At 49.5% G+C, this 17779-nt stretch overlaps 2 protein-coding genes and 2 long non-coding RNA genes across 4 annotated transcripts; 1 reads left to right on the top strand and 3 right to left on the bottom strand.

The window, feature by feature from the left end:
• Positions 1 to 1066: 1066 nt before the first annotated feature.
• LOC139837755 (uncharacterized) lies at positions 1067 to 1700 on the bottom strand. Its single transcript, XR_011754422.1, has 3 exons — positions 1609 to 1700; positions 1286 to 1523; positions 1067 to 1187 (listed from the first exon to the last, which is right to left on the bottom strand). It is a non-coding gene; the product is annotated as an uncharacterized lncRNA (long non-coding RNA).
• A 4887-nt stretch (positions 1701 to 6587) lies between these two features.
• LOC127346100 (uncharacterized) lies at positions 6588 to 11735 on the top strand. The gene is made up of 2 exons (XM_051372623.2): positions 6588 to 6879; positions 11358 to 11735. Exons 1-2 carry the CDS (start codon positions 6658 to 6660, stop codon positions 11466 to 11468), a joined length of 333 nt encoding a protein of 110 aa, XP_051228583.1. The 5' UTR covers positions 6588 to 6657; the 3' UTR covers positions 11469 to 11735.
• A 1033-nt stretch (positions 11736 to 12768) lies between these two features.
• On the bottom strand, positions 12769 to 13856 carry LOC127338987 (uncharacterized). Its single transcript, XM_051364906.2, has 2 exons — positions 13735 to 13856; positions 12769 to 13577 (listed from the first exon to the last, which is right to left on the bottom strand). Exons 1-2 carry the CDS (start codon positions 13749 to 13751, stop codon positions 13199 to 13201), a joined length of 396 nt encoding a protein of 131 aa, XP_051220866.1. The 5' UTR covers positions 13752 to 13856; the 3' UTR covers positions 12769 to 13198.
• A 3054-nt stretch (positions 13857 to 16910) lies between these two features.
• On the bottom strand, positions 16911 to 17739 carry LOC127346099 (uncharacterized). The gene is made up of 2 exons (XR_007879326.2): positions 17522 to 17739; positions 16911 to 17412 (listed from the first exon to the last, which is right to left on the bottom strand). It is a non-coding gene; the product is annotated as an uncharacterized lncRNA (long non-coding RNA).
• Positions 17740 to 17779: the final 40 nt, after the last annotated feature.

Here is a 17779-nt window from a genome sequence, read left to right as displayed (position 1 = left end):
CGGGAGAAGCATCGGCAGAACAAGGATTGGTCGAATAGTTGTCAAATATTAACTGGAAAAGAAAGCGCCAGGATCAATGATAGTGCCAGAGGAAATTTCATTAATTTCTAGAAACATTTACATAGGCATTACAAAAGAAGTTTTTCCTAAAGGACTACCAGGATAATTGTCGCCACAGCTAAAATTGGCGACAAGGGCAAAAGAAGCAGAGAACGAAAAAACAAAGAGGCATGCAACTAGACCTCCGGCCTTGATGAGCTAGGAGTTGAAGCTGGTCTGATCCCAAGATAGGCCAGGATTTTCTTCGTGTTGGGTTTGGCTGCCTTAATCAACGACCTCCATCTTGACTGCTCTATCTGATCGGTGTCGCCAACCTTCATCCAATCAACAGATTGTTATCGTCACGATCAAGGCAACAAGATTTCGACAAAGAATCTTCATGTTTTCCTGGCGCATCTTCAGTCCAAGGTCCTCTGATGAATTGAAGCTCTTGGCAAGGGTAAGGAAAGTCGGGGGCTCCTCTTTCTTCGGGAAGAAGTAGGGGAACAGCGCCGACAGTCCCGCACTAGCATTCGCCACGCCTTCACGAATTTCGGCTCCATGAAGCTCCAGATAAGAAAGTGCGTCAAGGAGAGGATCATTGTCGGGATTCTCCAGGTCAAATTCTTGGTTTGTTTGGTCTGCCACATGAAACAAAACGTTGGTCAAAAACAAGAAACAGCGGGTAGCACAAAAATAGAAGGAATCAATAATATTACTTTGAGTGCGTCGACTTTGTGATTTCAGGCGCTTGAGGATCCCCTGCTCACGATCAGCCTGTGCAGCTTTGTGCTCGTTTAAAGCAGTTTCAGCATCCTCAAGTCTTTTCTGCAGATCCTCGACACGAGCAGTCTTCGCTTTGGCTTCATCAACCTCTGCTTTGGCTTCGCTAGCAACAAGTTCGGCTTTCTTGCGGGCCGCTTCACTTTGCTCCAGTTTTTGAGCAAGTGCGTCGGCACGTTTGTTGGCCTCTGCAAGTTTCTCTGTCGAAATAAAAAAAAAGAGGAAAGGTAAAAAATGGCGACAAAGGACAGGAGCAAGAAGTCAAAAACAAAGACAGCAAAAAAGTTATTACCTTCAGCTCTGTTGGCATACTCACGGTACCCAATGAATTGGGATCCGATGCGAATAAGCTCTTTGATCATGGGCTGTCAAAGAAGAACAAAGAAAGAGAAATATCGGTATGAAAAACAAGTGAAGGCGTGAAAAAGCAAAATAGAGGAAATATAGATATCGACAAACTTACATCATCCAAGAGCAAAGTAGAAGAGCCGCCTAACTGAGGGGCAGGCTCAACAATCGTTTCAATCCTTGTCCTTTTTGGTGAAGGCGCAATGGGGCTTGATGGCGAAGTAGTGGTGACGACGTTTCGTTGAGGAGGCGAAGATTCTTCTCCTTCAACTAGTGTGTCCGAAGCAAGCAAAGTATGTGACGTGCTCGTACGGGGAGCCACGTCGACAGTTCGTACTTCTTCCTCGTCATCACTGTGATTAAAAGAAGACAGCATAAAAAGCAAGACAAGACAAGACATTTCGGGTACAGAAATAAGGAGAAATAAAAATGACTTACGAGCTGACGAGGGATTCAAGATAAGGATCATAAGTTGCCTTCTGGTGTGAAGGATCAACTTCTTCGGCTTTGGAAGTGCCGGAGTCTTCGACATCATTCCTTTTCCTTTTGCCTTTCGGGGAGACAGCGGGAGGAGGAGATTGTGCCGACGAAGTACCTTCGGAATTACCCGTAGATTTTCGTGAATCCACGGGTTCGTTCACAAAGGATGGAGCTTCTTGATTGTCATCCGTGACAATGGCCCTTTCTTCGACTTCTCCATCCTCATGAAGAGGAGGAAGGGACGCCACAGTAGGATGGTTCTGCAGGAAAATAGCGACAAAAGAAAATTAGAGAGGTATCAATACAATGAGATGCAAGAAAAGTTCGGAACAAAACAGAAATTCGAGAAGACAAAATACCTCAGGGAGAGGATTGGCGGAGCTGTATGGTTCCACGCGGCAAGAGGAGGGAATAGGATCCTTCTTGTTAAGCGAGGAAATTCTTCGAATCAGCTTCTCCAAGTCCTTTACAGAAAGATCATTGGAGAGCCTATTGGCGTCATTTTCACCAAAGATACGTCCAAAGGGGATTTTTATGGCCCGAAGAGGCTGCACTCTAATCCTAAGGAAGTAGGCGGTGATTTGAACACCAGACAGTTCTTTGCCTCGAGTATTTTGAAGCTGATGAATACGAGACATAAGTGCTTTTGTCGACGTTTTCTCTTCTTCGGAATCTTCAGCATCCCAGGAGCGGCGGCGCAGAATTTTGGCACTTCCGTCGAAAGGGACTATGTTGTGCTCAACAGAATTGGCACTTTCTTCGTGTATGTAGAGCCACCTTTTGCGCCACCCTTGGACAGAATCAGGAAATTTGACGTCGAAGTAATCAACGTCAGATCGGACACAGATAACAACGCCGCCTATGTTATAGGTGGCGTTGTGGGAGCCATTGCGGCGGAGGCAGAAAATGCGTTTTCACAGAGCCCAGTTAGGAGGGACTCCAAGGAAGCACTCGCAAAGAGTGATAAAAATAGAGACATGGAGGATGGAATTGGGGGTCAACTGGTGCAGCTGAATCCCATAAACAAAAAGAAGGCCGCGGAGGAAATCGTGAATTGGGGCAGAAAGGCCGCGGATGAGGTGATCAACGAAACTAACCCGGTACTCCATTGGAGGGGTTGGGTAGCTTTCTTCGCTGGGAAAGCGGATGGCGTCCTCTTTCTTCATCAGGCCTAGCCTCTTCAGCATGTTGACGTCTTGGTTGGAGATTTTAGATCTCTCCCACTCAAGATCTTCAGCGGCCATCTTGGACTCTGGAGTACTGTGGCGAGTGAGTCGCGTGCGCGGTGGCATCAACGGCACTGGGAAAGCAAAGTCGTGCGTGTGCAAGATCAAAGAGAGTTGGGCGCAGTGGAAGTTTTTTGCAAAGAGGAACAGAGGTGCGGCGCAAAAGAAGATGTGAACGGAGGTTGAAGAAAGGTTTATATAGGAATTGGGCGAAGCAATGCACCGTTGGATGAAGAAATCGTGTGGTGAAAAAAGATCTTGTAGATAAAGGGTAAAAAGGTATTTTTACTGAGATGGAACAGAACAGGCGTTATAGTACGTGCGCCAGGAAAAGCGGAGGACGTGTGTCCCCCACTTGCACGACGTGTCAACATGGTGGAAACAATGGACCTACAAGGAAGAAAAATCACGACTAGTAACAGAGATGAAGTAAATTTGACTAAGGGAAGCATGCCGACAAAAAAAAATAAAAAATAAAAGAAGATTGACGACAGGAGAAGTTATTGAATACTTCGGGAGCCTTTGATCAAATACAAGTTTTTGCCCAAATGCTCGGGGGCTACTTCGACAAAAGTAAAATTTCGAGTATGGCAATATAGAAATTGTGGGAGCCTACAACCAAGCACAAGTCCTTGGCTGTAGCCTCGGGGGCTATTCCCATCGGGAGCGCTGTTCGCGCACCCGAGAAATTGTAAAACTCCGGGAGAGAAAGGGATGTCGGCATAAGGCGTGGAGCCTACACCCAAGTACAAGTCCTTGGCTGTAGCCTCGGGGGCTACTCCCATCGGGAACGCTGTTCGCGTGCCCGATGAAATTATAAAAGAAAGAAAGACAGAGAAAAAAGAAAGATAAAAGAGCAAAAGAGTATATTTCGAGTTATAACTAACTCTACATATACTCCCATCGGGAGAACAATATAAGTCATCTTTGACTCGATAAAATGTGCCATTCCAACAGCCGGAAAAGCACTCGACAATATATTCTCAGAACGCCAAAGTTGCGATCAATTTCTGAATGCCGCAAATTTGCGAAGGTAAGACCCAGCATCCGTTCGCTGGGCGTGGCATCGCCGAAGAATGCGCTCTGCTACTTTCATCCGTATCAACAGATACGAAGAAAAATCCTAACGGACGCGTTAGGTACCCGATAAATTTTACTGGGACTCGACAGAATGGTAAGACCTTAAGCGGCACCTGTCGAAGTTTACACCAGTATCCCGAGGTCATGTCCAGGGACGTGATCTTGAAGTAGGTTTTTGCGGATTGCCATTAGAGCAGTTAACTAGTACCTGATCCGTCAGATGAACTAGCCCCAACTACCATTATCCCTGTACAATATAGAATTTTATGTAAAGAAATATAGAAAAGTTGAAGTTGTCGAATAAAAGTAAACAGTGGAGATTTTCCTTGACTCTACGATTCAAGAAAAATCTCGGGGGCTACTGACATAGGCCTCCCAAATGGGCCTGCTGAAGATAGTACCTGGGGTTTGCTGAAGGCCCACTACCCGAAGAATAAGAAGATTCGGGAGCCCAAGATATATTAAGGAAAGTTAGAGTTGTAATAGGAAGTGTTATTTGTAATCTCAAGGATGAATTAGAAACCGTCCCGGACTCTGTAACTTGTACAACACGAATCCCTCGGCTCCGCCTCCTATATAAAGGGGGAGTCGAGGGACGAAGAGATCATCGGATCATTGTTTCAAACCCTAGTTTTCATAATCGTCGAGTACTTTTCGGCTGAAACCTTCGAGATCTACTTGCCCTCTACTTCCAACTAAACCCTAGCCTACAATCCATAGGCATTGACAAGTTGATACCTTGTCAGCTGCCTTCCTTCGATGTGGTAGCCGTTTCTCAGGCTCCCTCTCCGGAATCGAACCCTAATTCTCCGTCACCCGTCACCACCATGGTAGGCCCCTATCCTACCATCGAAAGTTGATAGGGCAGAAATTTGAATGATGCGTCGCCGGCACGAGGGCCTTGCGATCCGTCGAGTTATCATGAATCATCGGATCAGCGGGCAGAGCCCGCGTCAGCCTTTTATCTAATAAATGCGCCCCTCCCAGAAGTCGGGGTTAGTTGCACGTATTAGCTCTAGAATTACTACGGTTATCTGAGTAGCACGTACCATCAAACAAACTATAACTGATTTAATGAGCCATTCGCAGTTTCACAGTTCAAATTGGTTCATACTTGCACATGCATGGCTTAATCTTTGAGACAAGAATATGACTACTGGCAGGATCAACCAGGTAGCACGTCCTCGTTGACGTCCAGCGTCGGTCTTTGTCCACCCTTCCACTTGCGTGTCAAGGCCGAGGCAACGGCCGAGCCGGTTGTCGCGATTGGGCGGGCCAAGCTCATCCTACTTGATTGAGGATCGGCGCAGAATGTTACGTATCCTACCACTAACTGTGGAGAGGCAGAGGCAACACCTGTTCACGGTTATTCTCAAATTCGGAGAGCAGCTTAAGGGTCGGGTCCTGGCAACCAAAAGGGCCAAGACTCTTTATCGTGAGCAGCATCCGAGACCAACAGCGGGAGCGAGGCTGCCTTGGTAGCACCGGGCACTAGGAGTGCCGGAACGACGAGGAAACGCCGCAAGCGCCGTTAGGCCGCAGCAGCACACCCGAAGGTGTCCACCGCGAGGCGAACGTGTTAGAAGCACCACTTCCCGTAGGTCGGGTACCAGCACGCAATCACTTGAAAGGCAACATCAGCATATAAGCCAAACGAATGACGGGACACGGCGCCTGTAGTCGGCCGCACGAATACGGGGGATCTACCGGCAGACACGGGTTCTTTCTTTATATCATTGATGTCTTGAAGATACACATGAGATCTCACTCCGTCTTCTTTTTCAAGACACACTTGTCACGTGGTCTTTTTTATTTTCTTATTCTCGCGACCTTGATGCCAACATATGATTTAAGCATTGCCTATAGACAAATCCAATAAGTGGAACTCGGTGCAAATATTAGGCCATATGGATTAATTACCAAAACTACCCGTGGGGCTCCATGTAGTTTCACATTCTAAGCCACATCTTCATAAAAATGTTGGTTTAGGCCTCTTTTGTTCATGCGGGATCGTCGCTGCTGAGATCGGCGTCTTCGCACCCCTTCGCTCGCTCTCGATCTCTCTCACCGAGAAAATTTATCCACATGTCAAATGAAGATGAATTTATTTTAGACTAAGTTTGTATAAATGGACGAATAATAACGCTAGGGGGTACCTGAAGACCCCAATTTTGTTGGGACTGGACAAAATAACTCGCCCGGCTGAACATGTAGAAATGGTCGCAATCGAGATCTATCCATACCTATGAGGGATTAAATGAGCGAGTATCTAAATAACATAGTAATTTGTATTTCATGGCATGTTCTTTTTTGCAGGGATGGCATGTTGATCCTATTGAAAACACGGAACATGTAGTATACTCTCTCCATCCCTAAAAAAAGCTGCTCGAAAAATTTGAGCAGCTTTTTTCTGAAATGGAGGGACTATGTTATTTGGTTACCCCTATATGAAAAAAAGCCAGAACTGCAAGCAAATTTTCACTGGAAAACAAGCAATACAATTTCATAAGATTGGGAAAGTTTTCTTTTGTGTAAATATAAAAATCCATAAGATTGGATTATTTTTGGATTTGTATGCAAATTTCATTTTGTCAAATTCATCTGAACAAAAAGGTCCTTAGCCTGCGATTGTTATCTCGAGTCGTACGTTCCCTATCGCCAAGAAAGCTTGTGGTTTTGGGGAGAGAAGCCGCAGGAGGAGATGGGCAACGCCGCGAGCGGGCCGGAGCAGGCGAAGAAGGCGGAGGCCGACGGCGGCGCGGAGGGCGGAGGCCCGCCGTCGACGGTGCGGTTCTTCCCCAGCGCCGCGCAGCACACGGCGAGGCAGCCTCCGCCGATAAAGCTGGAGGAGGAGGACGTGCCGCCGCCGCCCGGCACCGCGGGCGAGGAGGCGGAGGACATGGCCCCCCGCAACCTCTGGCAGGTACACCTTCCTCCGCCGCCACTCCCCGTCTCACCATCTATTCTCCCGCAGCCGAACCAGAAACCCCGTCCAAAAGTTACGCGGCTGCCCGCCGCGCTCTGGATTCCTTCCTAGGTTTTGAGATGGGATGCGCCATCTTCATGCGATTCCTGACGCAAAACCGATGAAGCACTCCTTTTTTTCTGTTTAGCAGTTTGATTTTAGGTGGGGTGTGTCTGTGTGGCCATCTCACAGCGAGCTGACTGAACTAAACTGAACCGGAGGGGATTTTGTGGCTGGGTTGTCCTTCCAAGCTGACCATTTTGTTTGCCATTGAACTGCATAGTGTTGGACGGTTAAGCCTCTGTGTCGTGGATGCATTCTTCTTGTTTGAGTATACGTCTAGATTGGCTATGAAGTCTCAGTTCATGACGCAAAACTGACGAAGCAATCCTTGTTCAGTGTACCAGTTGGATTTAGGTGTGTGGTCATCTTTTTGTGGTTCGATCTGAGCATTATCCACAGTAAACTGAGCTGAACGAACTGAACAGGGAAATAGTTACAGCAGGATTGGCATTCTTGCCCACCATTCTGTTTGCACACGGAACTGTATGGTGGTGTTTAGTCTCAGTTTGGTGGATGCATCCTTTTCCGACGGAGAATATGTGCTAGATTAGTCATCAAATCCCAATTTTCGCTGTTACTGAGATTTTACTTCCACAAATCTTGTGAGTGCTCTATTATAGATTGCAGAAACCGGGAGGAACTCGCGCCACTTGCTTTACGAATTTACTGCTGTTTATAACTATAATTTCGGCTGATGTTTAGTTGTGTTTCATTTGGGGATTATACATTTTGCACCTAAACAACAACTACTTTCTAGTGTGTTGCATTTTGAACCTGAAAATTGGAGGTTTTACCAGCTCTTTTTCCAAATTTGAGCACGGCAAGTGTTCTGTTTATGTTAGTACAATTTTACATGTGGTCGATACTGTATTTGGTAACCCCCTTTGAGGTCAGTTGAGTTTACGTATCTCTGTGAGACATCTGTTGTTATATAGAGACTGTGATCATAAACGCACCCCGCACCCGCACCCCTCTCCTCCCACACCCCTCCCAACCCTAAACGCACCCCGCCGCCGCCGCCGGTAGCGCCACCGGGCAAAGGCCGCGGGGCGTGGCGGCGGCGGCGGCCTCTCCTTGTTGCCGCGCTGGGACGGCGACCGAGATCTCTCGACACTCGCTGCGGCCGGACGGAATTGGTGATGGGCGGCGGCGGCGGCCAGGCCTCTGCGCGACGGCCAGATCACCGCAGCCCCTTGCCTTCCGCCGGATCACCGCAGCACGCCGGAGGGGCTGGTGGCGGGCAGCGGCCAGGCCATGATCTGCGCCACTTTTCCCCCGCCTCTAGGCCGTCTGTGGAGGCGATCTCGGGTTTCTCTCGCGTCACGAGGTCGCCCGGGGCAGCAGCCTTGGGTACGACGGTGGAGGTGGCCATCTTCTTCGTCGGAGAGGGTCGGCCTGCGGTTGGTGGTGGTGGATCTATCGATCTATCACCGCATTTTGGCGGCGTGATGGAGGAGCTTGGAAGCCGGCGTCGGTGTCGCCGGTGGTGGGTTGGAGTGGCCAGCCCGGGATGGTCGCCGACGTGGGGGTCCGACCTGAATAAAGGCGGCGGTCCTAGGGCCTCTCTTGCGTGAAGAGGAGGACCTACCGGAGGCCTGGACTCGTGATCTGGCCGGAGTGTTGAGTTCCGGAAGGCTCCGCCGATGAATGTAACAGTGCTTTTGCCTGGAGTTTGTTGGATCGGAGGTATTCGGTCGTGCGCACCCATGTTTTTATTCCGACCGATTGGTTCTGGAGGGAGCGGCGCGAAGCTCTTTTTCTTTGATTGACATCAAGTGACTATGGATCCATGATGAAAGTCGGAAGAAGAGAATTTCATGAAGGTCAGAGGGGAGGACTAGCTAAGGGAGGTTCAAGTCTTTGCGATGTTGAGGGACTTGCTTGGTGTTTCGGGCTTCACAGCAGCGGTATGAAAGTGGGGGCGACATCACAGGTGAAGTGCAGAGTCCTACCTTTCAGGGTGAAAACCCAAGGTCTGGCCTTAATTGGTTGTGCCTGACAATGTCCTTGGTGGAGGCATTTGTTTTGAGAGCGGGGAGTAGTCTGTAATTCAGGTGTTGTCTTGGCGGTGGATGTATTGCTGTTGTTAGGCCCGAGATACTGTAGCGGGACTTTTTTTTTCTTAGTTTTCTTTTCTTGTTTTTGGCTGTGTGCATCCGTAGTGCCATTAGGGTGGTGCGTTGTTGCAGAGGCTGGGTGTAATTGGTATCTTCTTGATATTAATATATTCCCTTTATCGAAAAAAATAGAGACTGTGATCATGCTAAGTTCAGCAGGAAGGCTTGGTTCATCTAGTTGATGCAGTCCATATTACGGTTTTGTGTCAATTGGTGTTCAAAACTGTCTCTGCTTCCATAGCTTAGCATGGCAAGTGTAATGTTGGCGTAGTATAATTCTAGGTTTACTTGATACCCAATTTAGTATATATCAACCACTTCGATGTCACTGGGGTTTGAGAATGGAGTCTCTATTGAATGGTCAGTTCATTCCATTCCTTGGTTTTAACTGGATTGTTGCTGTAGCCATGTCATAGTGGTTCGATCTGAGTGTTACCCACATTGGACTGAACTGAACAGGGAGAGAATTTGATCAGGATTGGCATTTGTGCTCACGATATTATTTGCACATTGAACTGTATTAGTCTTACTGCCTCATCCTCTTGGATGCATCCTTTTTGTCATTTCCAAGAATACGTGCTAGATTAGCTATCAGGTCAGTTTTCGCTATTACTGAGATCTTATTTCCATAAATCTTGTGAGTGCTCTAGAGTTCATGGAGGAAATCAGGAAAACTCGTGCTACTTGCATTACAGTTTTATGGTTGTTTAAAACTATACTGATGTGGGGGTTACACAATTCGCACCTAACAACAACCACTTTGTATCATGTTTGCTTGTTCAACCTGGAAACTGTGGAGTTTACCATCTCTGCTTCCTTAGTTGAACATGACAAGTGTACTATTGATGTAGTAGTACAATTTCCCTTTTGCTTGACAGTGGATTTAGTAAACACTACCTACTTTGAGGTGACTGGGATTTGAAGTGATTAGATATCTCTGTTAGACATCGGTTGTTATGTTGTAGTCCGCCTACTGGTTAACGTATAGAGACAGTGATGATATCAAGTTCAGTAAAGCTTTCATTTGGTTCATGTACTTGATGTAGAACATATTACTGTTTTATGTCAATTGTTACTTAAAACCGAGCATGGCAGTACATGTAGTGTTGACGTAGTACGATTCTATGTTTACGTGATACCAGATTTAGTATTTAGTAACCACTTTGAGGTCACTGGGGTTTGAAGCGATTACTGCATATCTCTGAAGGTTCTGCTAAACTTCATTGGTTAAGTCGTCATCAACCTACTTGTTAACATAGAGACAGTCATGATTTTCAGTTCAGTAAGAAGCCCATCGTGTAGGCAACCTTATGCGATTCCTGACAAAGCAATCCTTGTGCAGCAGCTGAATTTAGGCATGTCCATCTGATTGTGGTTCGATCTGAGCTCAGTGAGCTAAACTGTATAGGACTCAAGACGAGATTTTTAGCTGGATTGGCTGTGTCACTGCCTCAGTCTCTGGATGCATCCTTTTTTGTCAGAGAATATGTGTTAGATTAGCTATCAAGTCCCCAGAAATTCACTTTTGATCTCGGGTGCATATGCTTCCTTTATCTGTACCGAGATCTTGTTTCTAGAAAACCCTGTGAGTACTCTAGAATAGATTGCTGAAATCAGGAGGAACTCTGGCTGCTTGCTTTACCATTTTACGGCTGTTTAAAGCTATACAGTAGGCTGCCGTTTCGGTTTTACACTCGGGGATTACATAATTCGTACCTAAAGCTAGAGAAGTTAGTTACCATCTCTTTTTCCACAGCTCACCATGTTATGTTACTATTTAGTGTCTAGATACATCCAAATATAGACAAAGTTAAGACATGTTTCATGGGACGGAGGGAGTAGTACAGTTACGTATATCTGAAGGTTCTGCGAGGCATCGCATTGGTATTGCCGTCACCCGCTTACAGAGATAGTGATGGTTTGAATTTCAGTAAGAATTTTGATTGGGTTCATCTAGTTGATGTAGAGCATCTTACTGTTTTCTCTCAGTACTGTGTTAAGTTCGGAGAAATGAGCACACTGGTTCAGAGAACCCCAATGCCCTCTAGTTTCATGTGATCTTCCGGCGAGTATATTGCTGCATTACCAGATCTTGTGATCATTCATTCACCTCCGTTAGATAGCATACTCCGTTAGATAGCATACGTTCCTACAAGTTAGTATTCAGGGAAATCAGCACAACCTATCTTTTAGTTTGTGGTTTTTGAGATGAAGATTTCGCTACAGCATATAAAGTCTTCAACTTATCTCTTGTAGGTGTACGCCCTCGGAGCATTCATCGTCCTGCGATGGGGCTGGGCCAAGTGGAAGGAGAGCAAGGACAGGGACGACTCCGCGGATGGCCAGTCGCCTGATGGCTCGTCCTAGGTTTTGTTAGCTCCTGATGCAAGGAGAACTGGGCTCTGCTTCCCGTATGAATGGTTACTGGTCTTGTGATTCACCTCCGTTAGATGGATGTCCATGGACTTGCTTTCAAGGGCAATGGCGGTGACGAGCTGATGATGTTGTAGTATGGCTACATCAACGTGATGAGATTCTCTTCCCTTCACTGTCGCCTTGTAGGAACTGGATAATGTGTGTTTGCGCATAATTTCGCAAGAAGCGTACTGTTAGTAAGTAGTCCCTTGTTTATGATGTTTGTGCCGGCATGTGAGTAGCGTGCTCTGCTGAACATTGTGCGTCAGCTAGCTAATGTAGTGTTCATGGTTGTTTGGCATAACATGCCCCTCTAGTACAAATTGTACTAGCTAGTTGTCGATGCATGTTTTGGTTCACTTATATCTCCACCTATCTTATCACGTTGTCGTAAACAGACCGAGTATTCAAAATCAATTTAGCAATAAAACGACCTGTTTATATTCACATAAAAATGATATGGAAATATCCTTGCAGACCCATAATGTCCATCCATCATGATTCAGGAACACAACTGCTGCTATCTAATCAACTGACAGCACCTCACATCGATCAGCTGTCCTCAACAGCCGACGCGGCGTTGGGGCCTCGCGCACGGCGGCCGGAGCGGCAACACAAGGCGACCATCACGGGGCCACCGACGGCCAGGAAGACACCGCCGACGAGTGCTACCACCCCGCTGCCGTCCGCCCCCGCCTCGGGCGGCAGGTAGAAGCTGCCGAGCAGCACGTAGTAGATGCCGACGCACGTCACCAAGTAGGCGACGAAGCAGAGCGTGTCGTTGCCACGACGATCGCCGTCACCGGACCCCGGCTTCTCGCCGCCGTCTTTGCTGGCGCCGCGCCGACTTCGAGGTCCCTGTGCTCCCCCGCCGCCGCGGGCGCTTGTTCTTCCTCCTCCGGCAGGCTGGCTTGCTTCGTCCGATAGAAGAAGCAAGACCTGCGAAGAAGAGAAGCTTTGGATTAGATTGGTTGCTCGTCATAATCGGAGGCCAGGGATCGAGGTAAAAGATTGCTGATAAGAAGACGAGAGGAAGAGGGGAGTCTATTGCGTAACAAGAGAGAACTTCTGTTTTCGTACGGGAGATTATCGTACGGAGTAGGTCAAATTCTGCCCACGGCCAGGATGATAACCTCGCAACGAAACTGCAGATTTGTCGTGGTAATCATAATCAGATTCCATACTGTTATACGTACCGTTTTAGAGTTCTGGCTCCATCGATCTGCACGTGCATGTTTCAAAGGACTATACTTCTAGTTCTATATCAGTCGCGGCAGTACCCGATCATCTGGTCATTCATTCACCTCAGTTAGACCCTACGTATTCACATCGTCAGATGATTATCATCCCATTGTACCTTATCTGGAGTACCATTATATATTTTTGCGGAAAAACCTAAGTTTAGCATTGTTAGTAAATCAGCTGTTCGCATATTCTAACTAAAATCTAGCAGCAGAATCATCTTGTTTTTCTTACATGGTGCTAGCTGATCATGGCCTGACGTAACAGAAAAAAAGACACCCGATTTGCATGTTCTCTAAGAATAACACGAAAACAGATAAGAGTGGAAATAAATGTGCAGATCATTGATCTATTGCATCTGGATTCAGGAACACAACTGCAGTAATAAACTAATAATCAACTGACAGTAGCTCATCAGAGAAACATCAACCAGAAACAGCCTACGCCGCGGGGCCACGCGCACTGCGGCAGCAGCAACAGACGGCGAGGCTGCCGGCCAGCACGGGGCCAGCGACGGCCAGGATCACGCCGCCGACGATGGCGATCACCCGGCCGCCGTCGGCCGGCCCCGCCTCGGGCGGGAGGTAGAAGCTGCCGAGCAGCAGGTAGTAGATGCCGAGGAAAGACATGAAGTAGGCGACGAAAACAGCGACGAGGAGCGCGCCTTCGGGACGGCGCATGCCACCGGAGCCCGCCGCCTCGTCGACATTGGCGCCGTCCTCGAGGTCCCTGTACTCCCCTGCCGCCGCCGCCGCCGCGAGCGCTTCTTCCTCCTCCTCCAGCGGGTTGGCGGGTTGCTTCGTCCGGTAGAAGCTAGACCTGCGCAAAAGAAGGGGAAGAGGAGCATTGGATTAGATTGGTTGCAAGAACACCTTAAACTTTCACGATGGTGGTGAGAAGATCGATCGAATAATTGATATGTGTTGTGCTGGAAGGAAAGGGAGCGGATTGTTTCGATTGATCACGCGATGTTTACCTGAAAATCTTCGTCATCGAGTTAATCTGCACGGAAATCGCGGGAGAATGATTACTGAGATCGATATTGCGACGCAACTAGATCGACGACGTACGCGAGGTTTTGCAGCGTGCTGAGATGAGAGAAATAGGGGAGTCTGTTACGCGTACGTACGTAGATAGGATATTAGTTATGCACGCCAGGGAGATCGGTTAGCGTAGGTAGAAATAAATCCACCCGCCGGATCGATTAACCTCGGAGATAAAATGCAGATTGGTCTTTTCGCAAAAAAGAAAAATGCAGATTGGTTTTAAACATAAGGCCCAAAGGCCCAGCTTTTAATAAAGCCACATACGGCAGATACAAGAGTGCTTACAAACAGCTTACAGGAACAGGCACCAAGCAGACTAAGGATACACCAGAAACACAGCTAGAGATGCCTAGACCACAGCACGACACCGAGAAGACTCCTAAGGCAGCGAGGTTGAGGAGAAGGCAGCCGGGAACACGCCGACGTCAACTCCAGCCGAACAACTAGACCCGAGCTCCACCGTCTTCACCTCCGGAAAGGACTCCCAGTCCCTCGCCCCGGTTCGAAGGGCGTCGAACCATCAGGAGGCAAAGCAGTTCCTTCAAGAACACGACGGACCTAAGGCGACTACGCTGCCGGGGGAGAATCCACCATAAGCGTCCAGAAAGCTTCACCGAGACCACCACCACCAAAGGCACCACCGCAACATCGTACCGAAGCTGCCGGACGAAGACGCACCCATGAAGAAGCGACGGAAGGGACGCCACCACCCCATGTTGTTGAACAAGACCACCAAAGTCTGTAGACGCGTCTGCCAAACCGCCATTGTTGCCGTAGAGGGGAACCCTTTCCCCTCTCGCCCAGGCGAGGGCGTCAACCAGCAAGCAATGGCCTTTCCGCGGCCAGACACCAGACCAAGCACTTGACAGACGACATGGGCGAGGGCGACGCCAAGCAAGAAATGTCGCCACGGCCACCACCAAACACAGCTGCAAAGCCTACACCTCTGCGGTTCCCCGGATGGCGCCTCCAAGAAGGGGAACGACGCCTCAACGCCGCCGCCATCCGCACGGAGAACCAGGGCTTTCGCCCAGTTAGAGGAGGGGTTAGCCAGGGTGTTACCTCAACGAGACCTTCAGGAAGGGGGCCGGCGCCAGCGGCGTCGTCCTCGTCGTGGCCAGCCAGGCTGACCAAGGGTTTCCCGATCCGGCGGCCAGAGGCCACCAAGATCCGGGATTGGCAGGGGATTGCAGATCAGGTAGGAGCAGCCTTCCTCCACAGGTTTGGAGCAGGGGCCAGCCACCACTCCGCGAACCACGGCCGCCGTCTCCCCGCCGCCCGCGCGGCCGAGGAAGACGGACCGCACCCACCACGGACGCCCCCTGCCGCAGGGCCGGCGCCGTCCACCCACCCAGGGCCGCCGCCCTGGCTACCGGAGCCCCCACCGCAGCAGACCACCAGGAGGAGTCCACCGAGCAGCGCAGCAGCGGCAACAGAGATCCCGGCGCGGAGTTCCTCCAGCTAGTAACCGCGCGGGGGCTGAGGGCTCAGATCCCCGCCGCCCCCATCACCGGCGCCGCTTGCTTCGCCGGCGGCGCCTCCGAGGACGGCGAGGAGGAGGGGGAGAGGGAGGGGCGCGCGGCGGCGGCGGGTTAGGGTTCGCCCTCCCGGTCGCCTGGAGGGGGCGACACGAGAGAGCGTGTCTCACCAGTCACTATGCAGATTGGTCGTGGCAATCGTAGACCAATTTGTATTGCTGCTCGTGCCAGCTTTGGGCGTTGTGGCTCCATCCACATAATTGCAAAGAACCACCACAATTCATAACACTGACAAAAAACCACTGGTTTTCAAAATTTTCGCAAATAACCACCAGTTTGGATGACACCGTTGCAGGTAGCACTGATCTATCGGCAATCACATTTTGACACCGTTTCTGACCAGTGAGACCGGCCGCTATAATTGATGATGTGTCACAAAATCTTCACAATGTTTGATTAAGCCCGAAGTAGGCCCACTAGAGAAAAAGGGATCCACATGTCATCTTCTTCCTCCTCCCATTCCCCTCTCCGCCCATGGCTGGGAACGGCGGACGACATGGCGGCGATTACCAGAGCGGCCGGGAACGGTGAGGGAACTACCGACAACATCCATACACGGTTCAAGTACAACATAAGCAGGAACTACCGACCACTACAGCCGGCCCCTCCCCACCTCTTTTCTGCAGCTGGCCGGAGTCATCCCACGCCGACATGCCGCTGCCATCGACAGGATCAACCGCACGTCACCGCTGACCAAAACCGCCGACGCGGCATTTCCACTATCCTCACCGTCTCGCCGTAGTCCGCATTGAGTAAAATGGCGCCCGCTGGAATACACACATGTCGCAGAACATGGCGTGGAGGAGCATGACGATGGCTGTAACCTCCTAGATGTTGGCCTGCTGGCCAAACTCCAGCAGTAATTTGGGGATGGGTCTGCGCGATCCAATGAGCTGCGCGCATGCTATGAAGGCGCGGGCTATGTCACCGGTCCCGAGCACATCGGCGGGGCTAGGTTCCGAGCAGATTGGCTCTCACCTTGGCCTCCTACCCTCCCCATGCCCAAAGTAAAATGGGCAATTTCTTTTCTACCCATACCCTACCCAAAAGAGTGGGTATGGATTTGGGTGTGGATGATGGATAATAAAATGGCAGGTTTACTTTTCTCCTTCCAATTTACCCACGTGGTGCCGGCCTTGTGTGCCTACCAAGTTGATCCAGAGCATGAAACAAACATCATTATCGGTAGAAATCAGTGCTGAAGAAATACTTGCACTTCCGCCGCCGCCGAAAGAAAAGAGTCGCCGCCGCCGCCGCCTCCACCTCCTACTCCACCATAGATCGGTTCCCCCTCCCTTGACTGGCCTCGCCGGTGTCAGGAGGGGTGGGACCCTGATCTATGAGTGGAGGTTTTAATAAAGTATTGTTTTTCTATAAGATTATATTACGCTTCGTTTGGATGTTTGCATTGGGAGGTTTGGCATTGTATTGAGTTGAATGTCCAATACACAAGATATTGATATTGAGACCGAATGCCAATATTTTTGTTTGGATGTGTAGATATTGAGAATCTAGACATGATATTGAAGTTGAATACCAAATGTTGTTTGGATGGTCAAAGTGAGGTATTGCACTTGTACTAGACTTTGATCATTATACTATTTATTACAAACACAATTTTACAACTCATTATACATAGCAGTTCCACAAACAACAACATACACACTCTGCGAGCATTTTGACAAGTTCATTTTACAAAACAAATTCATATCACTCTCGCAAGCAACATCACACCCACATCCAAAGTATATTCATATCAATTTTAGATCAGGTTACAGGTGTCGGAGAGGATACGTGATTCGACTAGGATTACTCATATCCTGTATTACAAGGTTTCAGTCAACAAACTTGCAGCCCTATCTGTGACATGGATAGATCGGGCCATCGGGGTGTAGGTTGCGGTCGTCTTCTTCAACTCGCCCGCGTGTGCTGCACACAGGGGAGAGGGGAGGAGGCCGCCCGCCCGAGCTATGGGAAGAGTGAGGGGTGGCGGGCTACGGAAACGCACCTGTGCGGGCCGCCGGAGCTCGGGTGGAGGAGCACCCGATGCCGGAGGTCGGTGGAGTGGTCCTGTAGGTGTAGACATAGGTGTAGACAGAGGACAACGATGAGAGGGTGGAGCTGGAGGAGAGGGAAAGTCGAGGGGGGGGGGGGGGGAAGCGCGGTGAGGCAGGAATACGGCGTGCTCTTGCCGGAGGAGGAGGGCGGGATGGGCGGCAGTGGTACCCGTGCCGCCGGCGACGATCCTTAGCTCAGGCGCGAGTCAACTCCTGTCGAGCGGGGTTGGGGACTAGATGAAGGACTGACGTCTGACGGGTGACGGGGGGAGATGAGAGGAGCGAATGCCTAGCAATGTTTAGGTCCTGGCCTCTGTATTCGGGAGTGGGCTCCGTAGGCCAACTCTGGGAACCTCAATATTCAGCCCGAATGCATCACA

Source organism: Lolium perenne, chromosome 3 (genome assembly GCF_019359855.2).
Source record: "Lolium perenne isolate Kyuss_39 chromosome 3, Kyuss_2.0, whole genome shotgun sequence".
NCBI lineage: Eukaryota > Viridiplantae > Streptophyta > Magnoliopsida > Poales > Poaceae > Lolium > Lolium perenne.
This window is presented reverse-complemented; position numbering and strand designations above follow the sequence as displayed.